Source organism: Cyanistes caeruleus, chromosome 20 (assembly GCF_971803275.1).
Source record: "Cyanistes caeruleus chromosome 20, bCyaCae1.hap1.1, whole genome shotgun sequence".
NCBI classification, from domain to species: domain Eukaryota; kingdom Metazoa; phylum Chordata; class Aves; order Passeriformes; family Paridae; genus Cyanistes; species Cyanistes caeruleus.
Window position 1 is genome coordinate 10,357,124 of NC_141720.1, and position 16,507 is coordinate 10,373,630.

Genomic DNA, 16,507 nt, shown 5'->3' on the forward strand with positions numbered 1-16,507 from the left:
TAGAATTTCTCATGTTGTGCAAAATGTCCACCAAGGCCTAATGTTTAATTACTTCAAAAAGACTTTTTGAAATTAAGAGATTTTTCATGTAAAGCAGTATGACTATTGACACAGCTCAACTGTCTGGTGTCATATCTGTGTTTGTAAATGACGTGTGTGTCATAAAAGGGCTCAGAGTGGCTTACAGATAGTTATTTTCTGAAGGAAGTGGGGTTCACATGGGTAATTTCTATAATTACTCTAGGAGATATGATCCTTTTTCCCTCCACTTTCCAGGAATCATATGTGAGGGGTTGAGAAATGGGGTTTGAGAGAGGTGGTACTTACTGGATGGGGCACAAGTGAAGATACATTGTTTGTACTTTTGGGACAGGATGGATGCTGTCAAGAAGTAATTGGTCGTGCATCAGTGTTGCTCAGTGCTTTTGAGGTTTGTGTTTCTCTAGGTTAGCAAGTATCCACGTAGCACTCAGCATCTGCTACTTTGAAAGATGTAAAGAAATTCTCTACAAATCCTTTCAGAATGGTTTACTTTGTCACTGCAATGACAGTTTCTAAATTGTGCAAGCTCAAAAGGATTTTGAAATCCTTTTGCATTTACTTCTTTTTTTTTTTGATTGTTTTAATTAGAGTTGTGATAATGACCTAAAAGAAACCTAATGAGAGGGCAGGAAAAGGTATGTAAACATCTAGGATACAGAGAACAAGCAGTGTATTGATTTAGATACTGCAATGGTATTTGCCTTTTTGTCTTTATTACCAAAAGAAGAAAAAGATGGGGCTTCTCCCCAGCCACCACCCTGCCCTTAAGAGAGCTGAACTTGGACATGATGTAGATGGTGATACAAGTGTCACATCAGTGACTGATTGCAAGCAGGGGGCAAAAATATAACCCTGTTACCGTTTCATTCTGTTTTCATAATAGAATCCTTTTCTTCCACTAGTTAGCTGTGCTAACATACTTTTGTTTGTACTCTATGCCCACAGCACCTGAGTATGACTTTGTTCTTGGTTCTTCAAGGAAAGAAAGGTTCTAGTGGTGAACATCTGGAAGAATAGTTTAGGAATGAGGAAAAGGAAAGTTAATGCAATGATGAAAAACTGTTCGGAACTGAATATGAGTTCTATATGGTGTGTTGTAAATGTGTCTTTAGGCTGGATGTTGCCTGGGGATGTAGTAATATAGTGTTGGTCTTGCTGAAGGTAAAAAGCAAGATTGTTTTAGGTATTCTGCATCTCCTTATCTCGATCGATGCCAGTTAACCATTCTGATGTCTGATTACAAATTCTGGGAGGCATATCCCCTGAGGAGCAGCTGAGGGCTTTGTGATTATCTAGTTTAGGAAACAGGAGTCTGAGCAGCAACCTCATTGCTCTATGCAGCTTCCTGAGAGAGAATGTGGAGAGGGAGATGGTGATCTTCTGCCTGGAATCCAGGAGCAGCACATATGGAAATGATTCAAAGCTGCACCAGGGGAGGTTCAAACTGAACATCAGTATGCATTTCTTTAGCTGGGAAGGTGCTCAAATACTGGAACAGGCTTCCTAGAGATGAGGTTGGTGCCTCATGCCTGTCAGTGTTTAAGAGCCTTTGAACAGTGCACTTAATAACATGCTTTAACTTCTGGTCATCCCTGAAGTGGTCACGCAGTGAGACTAGATGATCATTGTATGCCTCATCCAACTGGAACTAATCTGTTCTAAATTTATTGTTTTAAAATAAACCCAATCCCTACTGGTTACCTCTATTGGTTCTAACCAAGTTTATCACTGTTGAGGTAGGGCCCTAGTGCACTATGTTTTCACTGAACCAGGTGTGCAGCTAACTTAAGAAAGGACAGTTATCTTTTGGTAGAATGCTGAAGTGTATTTTCTTAAAAGCATGTTGCAGCTCTCGGTTCATAATTCAGTGGTATTAGGAAAACCATAATCAGCTAAGGAAAATATTAAGTAGATGGTTTTTCAACCAAATCAATGAAGCCAGTTGACTTATGGAGTCTGGAATGGCTGAATTAGGGCTGGTAAGAAACTCAGTATTTTTCCCTCCAGTGGTAGAATCAATAAGAACAATGGTCATCAGTGGTTGCTGACATGGTTATTTTTTTATTTGCTGAAAGCAATGTGAACAGTCAGTGATTTCCTTAGATTGCTCTGCTAGCATTCAGAAATTAGCACACAGGGACTTTGTTGGCCAGAAGTGGTTTCTGTGCTTAAGAGTCTCTGACTTTCTTGTGAGTTGGGTAACTAGTACTGAGAGATTGAACTTAAGGGCACTTTGACTGCATTACATGCACGTTACTAACAGCAGTATAAAATTGTCATTTTGCTTTCGGAGAATGTTGCTTCTGTGGCATTGATAACAAGATTTTACAAATGCTGCTAAAATAATGGCTCTAAGGTTTACTTCTGTGCTTGGTTTTGATGATGGTATTTTTGTGGTTTTTTTCCAGTTGTTTTTGCACTGTCTTCAGTTTTGCTTCAGAGAGTGCTATCAAATTGGCAAAGAAGAACAGACAACCTCTGGTGATATGTATGTTTGCATCCTGATTTATCCACTTTGCTTCTGGCAGTCTGTGAAGGAGATCTGCTGCAGTGTGCCTGTGAACCTTCCGTGCAAACATAAAAGGTGTTTTCTTAGTTTTGACTTTTAGTATTGTTTATGTAATGCATCATTTTAATGATTAACCTGAGAAAGTTGAAAGAAATTGTATGAATGACAAGCTGTGAAAAGAATCTTGTCTGTCAATTTATGTCATTTTAGTGACTTTTTGCCTTTTATTGCAAACATTTTGGGCCTTTGATAAGTTTTAGAATTTCAGAATTTTTAATTTTGTTGCTGTGAAATATGCAAGGGGAATATTGTTTTGGTATCTTTATATTGTCTGACAGCCTCTTCATACTGTGGGCTTAGTATTAGCTCCTGTGTTACTTTGTGTGCAGTGATGCTTTCTGCAGGTGAGGAAACACTTCAAATGATCAAGTGGACTTGACTTAAAAGGATAATTGATTTCTATGACTGTCATGAAGGTAGCAAAACAAGTGGGTGTGTAGAGAAGTATTTTTTTCACAGATGTGAATCTTGGAGAAATCTTTGCACATAGGAAGAAGCAGTGCATTTTTAATGCTTGTGTTATATTTGGAACATTTTGGGGGGAGGGGGGTAAGGCAAGAGGAATCTATTTTGATCCTGTCTAGAATGAAAGTTTCTAGCCTTGCAAGATTTATGTATGTGCTGAATGTTGAAAGGAAAAAGTATACTAGTGCTTTTGGGTTTAGGTATTAAAGCATTTTTGTCTCACTTTGATATAATGAACATTAAAACTTGGTGTAAAACTGAACTTGAGCATAGTACAAGTTCACATATGGGATTTTTCTTTCCCTTTCACAGCATTATTGATTCCTCATGCCCTGGAGAACCTATTCAGAAAGGCAGGGATGGAGGACACAAGAATATTTTTGTGGCCTTAATGTAAATGCCACATGTTAAAGAAATTACATCTACAGTAAGTAGATTATAAGTGGAATTACTTTCCACTTCAGGATTGTAAGGACTATTAAGAAGAACAACTCAGACCTAGAAATACTTAGCAGCCTGTTAATGCTCAAAATGAGTTAACTTTATAAGAAGAAAAGAAATTGAATCTTACCTTATTTAGCAAAGAAGATTTTGGCATTATTTGAGGCAAAATTAGTGACTTGTTTCATGTGAGATCCTGGGAAGAATTCTTAGTTTTTATAGGAATGAGAAGTGAAGACCTCATCATTCAAAAGGGAGTAATATAAGAGATTATTTTTATTCTTAGCTGTTTGCTTTTTCAGAATTTTTCTATTGGTGTGATCAGTGTTGTGGGAGGGAACGTGAGGCTGCAGGGGGAGATGTGGCAATATCCCTTGCTGCACATGTGAGCAACTACAGATTTTGCTGGAAGAGTCCGTGCATAGGAATCAGTGGCAGTGCCTGCTATGGGCTCATGCATGTGTGCTGTGGGGAATGATGACACAACCATGTTGTTTCCTCAGTTAAAGAGGATCAGAGCTTCAGCTGACCTGCTCGTTCTGTAAGCAGTTTGTGGTAGCCTGTGGTTTCTGAGACTTTGTCCTGCCTAGGAGGGACTTCATATAAAACCTAATTCAACATAAATGGCAAATAATACACTTTTTTCCCTCCTGCATTTCTTGAGTTGAATGGAGGTTAGGGGTGACAACTTGGCATGGCTTTTGCAATATTCAGTTGTACTCCTTCAGAGTTGGTACCTGGAAAAGAGCACCTATCTCCTAAGTTCTTTGCTCTGAGAAAGAAAAATTAAATCTCTTGTATTGCTGGGTTATTTTCTGTGCGTGTTTCAGTTTTTTTATAAATTTTATTTATTCCACAAATAATTTGCTTTGCAGGAATTTCTGTTTTCAGACAGTGGTGGCTGAGCTGAAACTTCTTGCATCTTGTGGAGAGCATGTATAAAAGGAATGACCTCATGGCCAATGTGATGGTCACCTCCGCCACTCCAGAGGTACAGTTCCTTGGGTTTTATTAGCTTCTGTATCAAAATGGAAATTTGGGCTTGTTTCACAGAAGCCCTTTCCACTACTGGTAAAATACCACACCATTTGTAAGGCAAAGAAACATGGCAAGAGAGCAATTGTAGAACACTCCATGGCTCATGGTGTTCACAGCTGTGTTTTTTTATTGTTGTTGATGATGATTACTTACTTTGTTTAGTTTTAAATAACATTTTTGACCTGTTACTCTGTAACTTAGAGCATGTATTATTAGTGAGCTCAGAGCAATGTAATCAAAATGGAATCAGTCAGAAATAGAACCCAGAAATATCCAGCTGCATTTTTTCCTTTCTTCCCCCTCCCCCCCCCTTTTATATTTTTTTTTTTCTTTATTTCTTCTTTTTAATTTACTGGTTTGCTTGTGAGAAAGTGCTCTAACATTTTCTTCATTTTAATGTTTATATCCTTTGGAGACCAGGCAGCTTTTTGGTGCTACTTCCAAAAGCTGCCTCATTCTGTGTTGAGCTGCTGTGCACAGTTAACAGCTGTTTGTCACTTCATGACAGCCAATGGAACACTGCTTGGGAATTAGCTGCTGGACTTTTTCTAGGTGTTTGCTTTCATCTAATATTATGATGAAATATTACTAATCAGCAACAGTAAAGCTTGTCCTGTAAAGTGCATATTCTAAATGTGGGATTGGAGAAACTCTTTTTCAGCTTTAAGATGGACAGTAGTACTGCATATGTATTCCAAAGTTGGGTGCACCTGGATTTATAAAGGAGCATATTAATAATCTGTTATATATTTTTATTTTTGCTTTTCCGGACTTAATCAAATCTTGTGACAAGCCATTTCAGTCTTTCATTGCCAGGTTTTTTGTTTTAGCACATTAAATAAATGAAGATCCATAGTTTTTAATAATTCTACAGGGTTTACCAGATTGTTGAATATATAATAAACATCACTTATCTATACATAATTCTCTTCACATTCATATATTTTCAGTGCTTTTAACAACTGCCTTGTAACTAATTATTTATCATTGTAAGGACATTGCAAGCCCCTGTGCTTGGGCTTAATGTCTTTGGAGTGAGGAACAACATCAAAAATCTTTTGGAAGTCTAACAAGATTATTAATCTTGATCCTTTACTCACTACCCTCAGTAGATACTGAGGCAATGCTTCTCTTTTAGAGACACTGACTTGGCACTTTCCTGATACAACATAATTCTGTGTTTCTGCTAATTCCCCTGTATTCCCTTCTTAGGTTTGACCTGTACAAATGTCGGGTTCTCCTAATCAGTAGTATGCAGGTTAAATTTCAGGATGTGTCAATTTTCCCGTAGTTATAATGTTGTGGATAGAGCATCTTGACTTGGATCTACCTACTCTTTTCTTTGTGCATTTAATTTTAAAAATCCTATGGAAAATGAATCTTCAAAATCTCAACACATTTCCTTTTGTGTGACAGTTCTTTAATTTAGTCTATGATTTTTAAAATGGCTTGCTAAAGCTGAAAATGTCATACAGCTAAAATTTTGTCATTGTAGTTTTTGCAGAAGGAAGTTGAAAACATTAGTGAACAGTTTAAAACTAAATTCAATAATTTGGTGTCAGACTTCTTGAAGTTCATACATTTTCTTGTCATTACGTAGTATTTTTGCACATATTTATTTCCTGATTTGCAGATGAAATTCATCATTCTGCAGATAAGCCTACTATTTTTTCTTTGTAGGGTAGTAGCAGCTCAGATTCTCTGGAAGGGCGAAGTTCAGATTATGCCAATAAAAGCTACGATGCAGTCGTATTTGATGTGTTGAAAGTAACTCCTGAGGAGTTTGCTGTAAGTACAAATGTTATTTTTGCATTTAAACTTGTATACTATTCAGGGCTAGTAGAGTACTAAAAAATACATGTAATCTTCTTAAAAAAAAAAATCTTTTCAGGAACACTTTTGTTTATTTAAAACAAATTTCTACCTTTATCAACTTCAATGAAATAAGTCTGTCTTGGGATTTAGTCATTTAGTACTGACCTGACACAGCATATTTGTTTTACTGTATAAAGTCATTTGAATTTTTTTAATTCTTTTAGGAGATCTTAGCATAGGTTAGTTCTGGTCAGTGAGGAATATGTGTATGATTTGTAGTTACTAAAGGACAGATGGAAATACATCACTATCAGCTCTTGATATTACATGATATAAAATTCTCTCTTCATTGCAGAGCCAGATAACATTGATGGATATGCCTGTATTTAAAGCTATACAGCCTGAGGTAGGTTTTCTTAAACCATCTGCTTACATCTTTGGAATTTAGTGCCTGAGGAAATGTGATGGTTCAAATAATGCTTTTTTGTTCAAAAATGCTCACCTTGCAGCACACTAATGTTTTTCTAGTCATATTCTCTGTTAGCACCGTGAATGTGTAATCCAGCATGAGTTACCTTGGTTTTTCATCTGTTGCCAAAGGAGATGACTGTGTATTTCTGAAGTCTTCTTGTCTTGTTTTGAGTGGTGGAGTGTTTCTTCAGGATAAGTTTATCAAGTGTAATAGTTCTCGGTTCTCCTTTCTGCTGCTGTTTTTCAATTCATACCTGATTTCAGAGTTTGACTAATGCCTCTGGCCATAATCTCATTTTTAGGTTGCATCAGCTGCTTGATAAGATTTTTAATTTGTGTGATTGAATCTTAAAAACAAAGTAATAAATGCTGGGAATAAATCATCCCAAACCCTTAAAAGTTAGTGTATTACTGTCTTTTAAGATTTTAACCTTTAAGAAAGACGCAGAAGGGAACTTGAGGCCTGTTGAGGAAAAGCAGTCAAAGGTAACATAGACATTTGAAAATCAGTAATAAGAACTTGAGAAATGAAGAATAAAAATAGTTATCTGAATATAACAAATTTGTGTAAAAATATGATGGATTTAATTACTGCAAAAGGTACAAGAATCATGTAATTCCTGCTTCAGGTGTTTTACTATAAGAACATGTACTTGTGTCCATTGTGGCTTGTCTTCTTGTCCTAAGATTGGAATATAGTGGTTATATAAAGGGCAGCTCCTGCTGCCCCATAATGTCAGCAGAACTGAATTTCTGACATCAGTGGGGGCAGTCAAGTTTAGAAGATTTTTAGTGGAAGCTCTAGCCACCTAATTTGCTCACTAACAAAACAACATTTTGTTGTTTTTAACATCATTTATTATAATGGTTGAGATTTCCTTCATGTACTATCTGTTTTCTGTCCTTCCTGTCAGATTTTTTTTTCTCCCAAGAACACCAGGACAGTTTTATAGCTGAAAGCACTTTCATGCTTCCAAAATTACGTGTGTGCTCCAGGCAACTGGGGAGACTTTTTTTTCCTGTGGGAAAAAAAAGGCAAACAAATAACACAATAAGAAATTAGCAGGACCCATAGAAAAATCTGCTAACAAAAAACTTTTGCTATGTACAAATTGATATACAGCTTCTTTTCCATGAGGAAGTTTTATTTAGACAAATATCAGAACTAAATGGAGGGTTTTTTTATTCTAACTACCTTTTCCAAAAGCAGAGGTAGTGTCGTACTCTGAGGAGATGAACGAACTAAAAAATAAAATACAAAATTATAGGATGTTCATTTTTAAAGCAAATTTTGCATTTACTTTAGTTGCTATGAAACCTGCTCCATAGAATTTTACAGCAAAAAATACCCCAAAACAATTGACTTGCTGTTTTTCTTTTCCTTTGTCATTGCTTCATTTTGCCTTTTGGAAATGAAATTTCCTGAAGTGCTATTCTGTCAAATAGATGTAACTCACTTAGGAGTGATTAGAAGGAAAACTATTTTATTTTCAGCTTTTGCTAGAATGTAGGTCTTTGAATATGTAGCAGTTACCATGAACTATTAGCTGTGAATTGTGCTTTCTGATTTTCATTTTATTGGAATTGTCAATATAGTTTGTTTGCCAAAAATAAACTACTTTGTCTATACTGAAATTTTGCCAACTGTAGGACTAGGTTTTAAGGCAATAAATAGTCTGTGTATTTGTCATGAACCTGCTCCTTGCTATTAGGTAAGTTATTAGACTAAGAAAGTTCACATATTCTGGTTGAAATTTAAGGTTAATCTTTTAACGTGACCTTATGCATAGATGGAAATACCTAAGATTTTAGAGTTTTGGTTGCTAAGTCTTATCTCAAACACACAAACATCCTTTAAGCATGGTATTTGCTGAAGCTTTTTCCTGCTCTCCAACAGCTATTACTGAAAATCACATCTGCATTTTACTTTGCAGAATTTAGAAAGAGGATGTCTAGTTAACAATTCTTTGTTCTCCAGCAGAAATAATTGTGGTTAAGTTATAGATTTCTATGTAACTTTATTTAGATTTTTTTTCCAAGTCCTGAAATTTCAATCTCCACAAATTTCACGGTTTTGCACACTTGATGGGAAAGTTTCCTGTGACTGTGTGCATTGAGGAAACTGCCAGCATCTTTCCATACCAAATTAAAAAAAAAGAGATGAAGTATAATTCTAAAACACGGTATATTGTAGCAGTATTAAAAAAATTGGCAGGGGCATTTTGAATCACTCACTTTTATCAACCTTCCTATTTAGTCTGAATTTTAAACCTAGTCAAATTTGCCATGCACAGGATTTTCCATTGTTACTCACTAGTCCTCTTGCAACTGCTTAATATCCTTGGGTTACTGACCTCTTCTACTTTTCTGACAAAGGTAAATTTTGCTGTTCTTAGTAGAGTGTCTGAGACTTTTTTTTACATGTAAACATATGATTTCTAATATCATAAGACATGGACTATTCATGTGGAGAGTCTATGTCCTGACATAAGCAAATTGGCATTTTTATTTACAGAAGTTTTAAGTGCTGGAGAGGGGGATTCAAAATATGTTTGGAACTGGAAGTGCTTTTCCTGCTGCTCACACAGGCATGTACAGATCTCTAGAGTATGTTCCATTTTTCGGCATTACAAAGTGCATTTCAGATGCAGAATTCTCTTTGGCTGACTCTACCTTTTTATGTGAATGTGTCTAAAATTAGTAGTGTATGTTTGGAAAGTTGAACAACCTTTCAATTGAAACTAAGATTTGTGGTTCTAAAAGCAGAAGAGTGACTTAGAACTAGTGTTAAAGGGAACTCATTTCTGTTTTTTAAGGCAATTTTTAAATGTATTTCCTAGGAACTAGCCAGCTGTGGATGGAATAAGAAAGAAAAACACACCCTCGCGCCAAATATTGTTGCCTTTACTAGGAGGTTTAACCAGGTATATAATTTGATTACTGTCATGATCAGGTACTGTTTGACAGTTGTCTTTGAGTATAAACAGAACTACTCATGTGAATTAAAACCTACTTTTCCAAACGAAGTTTAAGATTTTTAAATGATAGCCCCTGTTTTCAATTGTTTTGTCCACATTTTCATGTTATTCCTCTAGACCATTTGTTCCTAATAATTAGTTCCTAATTTGTTTTGCTGTTGTGCAACATTAGCAATTTTGCTCCCTTTTTTTTCTGGGTTTCACTTGCTCATTCAGTTATCTTGGTGTTGTCTCACTTCTCTATCTCTTATGATGGTAATGCTTCAGGGCAATTGCAGTGATACAGATGAGAATTAGTGGGATCAGAAGTCTTTTCTTTCCTTACGCTGTTTTCTTCCTGGAGCATTGTGAGAGTTTGCAAATATTTAATCTAATTGACTAATAAAGCCCATTTTTTGGGTAATAAATTAAAGTTGCATGTCTTTACAGGTCAGTTTTTGGGTTGTACGAGAAATACTAACAGCACAGACCTTAAAAATAAGGGCAGAAATACTGAGCCACTTTGTGAAAATAGCAAAAGTAAGTGCAAATTTCTTACACTATCAATCAAAACCATAATTTCTTCTTGTTTGTTTGTGCACTACTCCTGTGAGCCCTTGTTGAATTGCAGAGAGTTACAATTCTGTTTTAGCACATCTGTTATGTTGTACCATGTGAATTAGATAAAGGCATGAGAACTGTTCTTTTCCATTTGGTTAGATGAAACTACCCAGTTCAGTGTGACTCATCTTGTACCTCTGCCTACCAAGTTTAAAAGTGGTTTGGGTTGTTGGTGGCCAGTTGTGTGTTGACAACATCAAATGTGGTTGTAAATTGTTCTGGGTTTTTTCTCCCTCCATTTTCAAGCTTAACTTTTATGAAAAGAAATGAAATTTCTTGCGTCTAAAATAGTTATTGTGAGACTTGTTTGGTATTCCTGCTTGGAATACCAGTATATATATATATACACACCAGTATATATACCAGTAATTGCTGGTATAAAGCACTGCTGTTACAGCTCATTTATTTTAATGAGTTTGAGCACTGCCTTTTACTCTTCACTTTAAAACAAACAAAAAAAAATTAAAGTATTTTAAATATTTACAAGCTGTGGTCATTCTGTTTTATATGACCCTGAATGACACAGCACTTGGATCTAAGTCCCGAGTGCTAATTTTGTATGTGTGAAATTGTGTGGGTGTAAATAATTAAAATAATATTTTCCATGTAGTACAAAACAATTTTTGTGCTGTGCATATTTCCAATTAATTTACTTAGCAGTTTTGTACTTTTAGAAGAAAATTTATCTGTGTAAGTTACTGGCACAAAAAAATAGTCCAAGTAATAGGAGAGTGTTTGACTTTGTAGGTCCTGGGTTGTTCTTAGAAATAAGAGTTGTGGTGTTTGGGGTTTTTTTTAGCCTGAACAAGGGGAAACACTGCCCTCTTTCCTTCTCTTGCTTTTTTACTTTTCCTGCTTTTCCCCCCATAAAGTCCAGATCTTCCTTAAATGCTTCTGAGCAGTGAGTAAATAATCACTCAAGGATGAATCCAGCCTCTATTTAAGCATTACAATGCTTAAATACATTACATGGCAGCAATTCTCATTTTTCTGTTTTACATTTTTATGCTTGTTGTAGCAAGCATTATCATCTTGACAGCTTTATTCCAAAGTATTGTCTGCCTGAGGTCATTGTATTTTGAGTAATTGTCAACACACAGAGTAAATTTAAAGTACATTGAAGTGAGGTAAATTTTTTCATATAAAACAGATTACAAAGGCAAAAGATGTGTTACTTCTGAGACGGTTGTCAACATCTTTGTGTAATGTTTCTGCTTGATTAAATCTTTAATTTCCAAAATTGCATGAATTTTCAAGAACAATGCATCAAACACTTTTTCCTATTTTCTGTTCCTGAAGGAACAGCCTTAGAAAATAACAAACTGAAATCCAGTGCTGTTTGGATTCTCAAAACTGAAATGCTTTTTATAGTGGTGGGTATACTTGTAAAATTAGCAACTTTTAAAGTGGTCTTAAGAATCTTGCACATGACAGCATTGGATAATACTTTGTCTGCAGACAGATGGAAACTTTGTATTTTATCAATGAAAAAATCGTAGTTTATTAATGCTACTTTGATATTAACTAATCCTGCTTCCCTTTCCAATGTGCTAAAAGCTATCATTCCCTTTTTTCAGAAGCTTCTGGAACTGAATAATCTTCATTCTCTTATGTCTGTGGTGTCAGCACTGCAAAGTGCACCGATCTTCAGGCTGACCAAAACTTGGGCTGTAAGTGTTGCCTTGACCCTTGTCCCTTCTGTTTTGTTTGAATTCTGAGGTTCTTTGGAAATTTGTCATTTTGTAAACTCTGAAAGAGGATGCTTTTATGTTCTTGTTTTTGTGGTACTGTGGTAGCAGAGGTAGTGGTCTGTTAAATGTTCTGTGAAAAGCAGAAGAACAGCTGCATCTATTTTCCTGTAAATTTCCTGTTTTCCTGTGTGTTCTAGAAGCCACTGGTTATACGCTCAAGAAGACTTCTGTTGATAAGTAATCTTAGAATACCCTTGTACAGAACATGTATCAGTGTCCCCTTACCCAAAACATAGTCATTTAATACATTACCTTAAAGGAAGACAAAAGGCATGTTACAAATATACAAGTGTTAATTTTGTGATTATTGTCTGATGCATTTCAGTTTTTATTTATTTTAGAAATGAAAAACATTGATAATTCTATTTTCAGAAATTCTGTCTCTGGAAGGCAGAATTTCTTAGCAAAACTTAGAGTAAATTTAAATATTTCTTTAAAGAGGAGTATGCAGTTATAGGTTATTTCTACTGTATGTAATATTTAACTAGAAAAAGGTTTGGGTAATTCTGATCAATTAAGTATTCTACACACCATGGATCACATTGACTGTTCAGCACTTATAAAAAAAGATGGCTATACTTCAGTCTTAGATAGGTTTTTCAAGCTTTTAAAATGCTTGCAGTTATTTTTTAATTGCTCAGAATAAGGTTATGGTCCAATAAAAAGTTAAGTACCTTTAATAAAAAAGTGAGGTGTTTTAAGCAGCTTGTTGAAGCTGGAAATAAATAGGGAAAATTGCTTATGTATGAAATGAAGTATGTGACTAATTTGACTTAGACCTAAAGAGGTGCCAGGCTCTTTGTAGGCACAGTAGTTCAAAAATACAATACATTGCAGTGGCAGTAGCTCAAGCAATTCTCAGTGCTGCTAAAAAGAAAACAGCAAAATTATTCTGATATATTTTTATTCTTTTTATGTTATTATTTTATTAACAGCTAGACTTAAAAGCTAAGTAGTACAAGAACTGGAATTTTCCAGAGGAAAAGATATATGAAGGAATGTGCTATGGAGCAGCTGTCTATTGTCAGAAAGGACACAATGCAAGAAGACAGTGTACAGTGCCATAATTCTCCACTCACTCCAACTCAATTGGCTTTTAAAACCATCTTAAAAATATTGCTGGGATTTCTGAAGCCAGCTGAAACAGGAAATGCATTCTTATAGCTACAGTTGTGTATTTTATCTTTACTTTTCAGCCCCTGCAACTAGGATTTTTGCAGTATATCATGCATTTTGTTAGGCACAATCATGTTTGTATTTCTAGTTTTCTGTAATAAGTCTAATAGAAAACATGGATCTAATATCACAAGTATTTACTTTCCATATACTTTTTTCTGAACAGTTTTATCATATTCCTAATAAGATACTGTTGAAATGGCACAATTTGCATTTATTTCGAGCATTTTCCATTGCTGTTCATACTTCTAAATTCAGAGGATTTTTAGCAACTTTGCTAAATTACGAGAATGTTGGTATGTTGGTGACTGTATTAGAACACACTTTTTCTCTAAAAATTTAATATTGCTGAGGTTATTGCTGACAAATTAGTCAGAAATAATGATCATGTTTTTTAATAGCTTAAGACCTACAGTAAATTGTAGGTAATTTTTTTTTTAACAGGTAGTGTCCCATGACAGGTAGCACATTTTCAAACATTGTGCTGCTTCGGATGGTGATGATAAATTTAATCTTAAGAGACTGTGCTTTCCTTTACTCTGTGAAATTCAACAAGTTATTGATTCCTAGTTTTGTGTGGATTTGTCTTTGAAATTTTTATGTATTTTCTCCATTTTCTGTGTAGCTTTTGAATCGGAAAGACAAGACCACCTTTGAGAAGTTAGACTATTTACTGTCTAAGGAAGATAATTACAAAAGGACACGAGAGTACATCAGAAGCTTAAAAATGGTTCCAACAATTCCATATTTAGGTGAGTGTGAACAATTACCTTATTTATCATTGACAGACGAGTGCTAATGTACCACGATGTGCACCTGAAGAACACTGTTTGTAGAAGAATGGTTCACTCCATTTCATATTTGGAAAAATTAGTTCAGCTTGAGATTTTTAGGCTATACATATGTTTACATACTTTTGGAAGTACTTTTTCTCTCAGGTGCTGATTAAATATATGTCTATTTTAATGCAAACATGTATTAAAAGTGAGACCTACAGTTAAAATACTGTCCAGTCTTGGTATTGTCTCCTTTTCTTTTGTGACATGCACCAAGTAGCCATTTGATGAATTGGTTTTATGGTGAATATTTCACCTGGAAATATTTCTGCACAAAGGTTATTGTTAATGAAAGTGGTCCAATGTAATGAACTGTTTTCTGGCTTTATCAGTGATTTAGTAAGATACTAAACTGCAGCTAAAAAGAATAAATGTTTTTAAATTGCTGACCCTGGATTAACAAGAGCTCAAGAATTCTGCTTAGCCTTCCTGGGCCAGAGTTGCTGTCTCTGTATTAGTAACCCCTAATTCCTTGGTGGATCTGTCTTCCATGAACACTTGCACTCTCGCTCTAAACTGACATTGCATGCACAGCACTGAGATGGCAGGACTTCAACTCTGTCCAGTACCACATTCTTTTATCTGAATTGAACATGGTAATTTTTATCTTCACTGGATAAACCCTACCTTGTTCCTTACATAGCTTGAGGCTACTCCTGACATTATGGACTGAAGTCATTATTTGTTGCCTTCATAGTAAATCTTCAACTACCTCTCTTCCAAAAGGAAGGGTCTTTGGATTACTTGATCATGCCTTCTACAGATGCCACTTGCATCCTTGACAACTTGTCTGGGTAGTGTTTCAGTCCTGTATCCACTTTTTAGGGAAACAGTATGCACATGAAGTGTACTACCTGCAAAATTCAAGATAGAAATGCAGATTGTATTTTACAGTTACTTCAGGAAGGTTTTTGTGCTCTACTTAATAATTTCTGACCTTCTGTTACCTCAAAGTTTAGCAGCAATCACAGAGTAGCAATCATGCTACGGCTTATTGTAATGCTAAGATTATGCCTTTATTGGCACTGGTTTGCTTTTCCTTTTTTTGTATTGAAAGTCAGAATTCTTTTTTCCCCTTGTATGTAACACTGTATGTAGATTTCCATCTTCTGTTTTACTGTTCAAGCAGTTTGTCTCATAAATCCTTCTGTAATTCCTATCAGTCTGCCTTTCTGTTTGCTCCTCTCAATTAGTGAATATCATTAGTAGATTTTTGTTCCTGTTAATTCGTGTTTTCAGATCACTTATGAACAGGTCAAGCAGCATGAGTCCTAGTACAACTTGCTGTGGAAGACAATCAGAACTGCTTATCTAAAATATTTCTTATTTAATAAACTTGATGGCCATTCCTAATGGCCATACTTTATTGAAAACTTGGTATGAATTACTGAAACTGCTTTGTAAATAATTTCAGGTTTGAATGAATATTTAGCTTATCAAAAGAGACTGTTCAGTTGAGACTTGTTTCAGTGAATAAATATCTTCTCAAGGAAGACAGCATTACTTACAGAACAGCTTCTTTATTCTGTTTAAATGAACAAGTAGACCTATAAATGATTTTAGGAGTAACTACTGAATATACAACAACTGAATGAGAATGACAAGGTGTGAAGATTTGCAGAATTCATGGGGATCCTGTTTTGTGCTTTAGAGCCTCTTGTCTCACTGCAAGAAAGTTACTTAGTTGTGAGAGAACAGTTCTTATTTCATCTGTGGAAAACTGAGATTGTTTGAAATGAGCTGGAGAACATACTGGGAAATAAAAACTGCTGCTTAAGTTTTCCAGGTACTCTGGTTTATAAAATTGGCTCACAGCCTTGTGTAAGAAATGTTTTAATACTGTCCAGTTATTAAAAAATCACCCCAAACCACTTTTGTATGAGATTTAAAATATTTCTGAAATGAACAGGCGTGTTACAAGCCTAATAAAAGACTTGGATAAAGAAAGTGAAAGGAAAAAAATCTGCATATTTCCTTCCCAACCCGAGTTCAGCATTGAATCTGAAATTCCTGATGGTCATTAGCCAGTCTCCTTGAGACTTTGAATCCCCCAGATATTCTATCTTGTATTTCATACACAAGAGACCCTCTCCCTGCTAATGGCAAAGACTAGGGTGTTGCTGTTCTTGGAAAGTAAAGCTTTCCCTGCATTGTAAGGGGTGTAGTTGGACATTTTGTGTAACCAGATTCATACAGGAGACAACTGCCGGTATGTTTCCAACCTCAGGCTATAATATGAGAGACTAATACATTCCTTACTGTGTTTAAAACTACCATTTAAGCATCCAATAGTTTTGTTTTCAGACAGGTCTTTCAACTTAAAAA

At 35.4% G+C, this 16,507-nt stretch overlaps 1 protein-coding gene across 8 annotated transcripts in view; it reads left to right on the forward strand.

The window, feature by feature from the left end:
- RALGPS1 (Ral GEF with PH domain and SH3 binding motif 1) overlaps positions 1-16,507 on the forward strand; it is an 80,544-nt gene that overhangs the window by 3,964 nt on the left and 60,073 nt on the right. For 4 of the 8 annotated variants that reach the window (XR_015278265.1, XR_015278267.1, XM_086858548.1 and 1 more), the window contains exons 3-11: positions 2,451-2,626; positions 3,389-3,503; positions 4,393-4,508; positions 6,236-6,343; positions 6,726-6,776; positions 9,682-9,765; positions 10,249-10,338; positions 11,997-12,089; positions 13,972-14,098. Coding sequence is in view for 4 of the 8 variants with exons in the window: in XM_086858548.1 (XP_086714674.1) it covers positions 4,452-4,508; positions 6,236-6,343; positions 6,726-6,776; positions 9,682-9,765; positions 10,249-10,338; positions 11,997-12,089; positions 13,972-14,098 (610 nt within the window). In the remaining 4 variants the exon portion in view is untranslated. The remainder of the gene's footprint in view (positions 1-2,450; positions 2,627-3,388; positions 3,504-4,392; positions 4,509-6,235; positions 6,344-6,725; positions 6,777-9,681; positions 9,766-10,248; positions 10,339-11,996; positions 12,090-13,971; positions 14,099-16,507) is intronic. The other 4 variants (XR_015278266.1, XR_015278268.1, XM_086858549.1 and 1 more) reach the window with 1 other exon arrangement.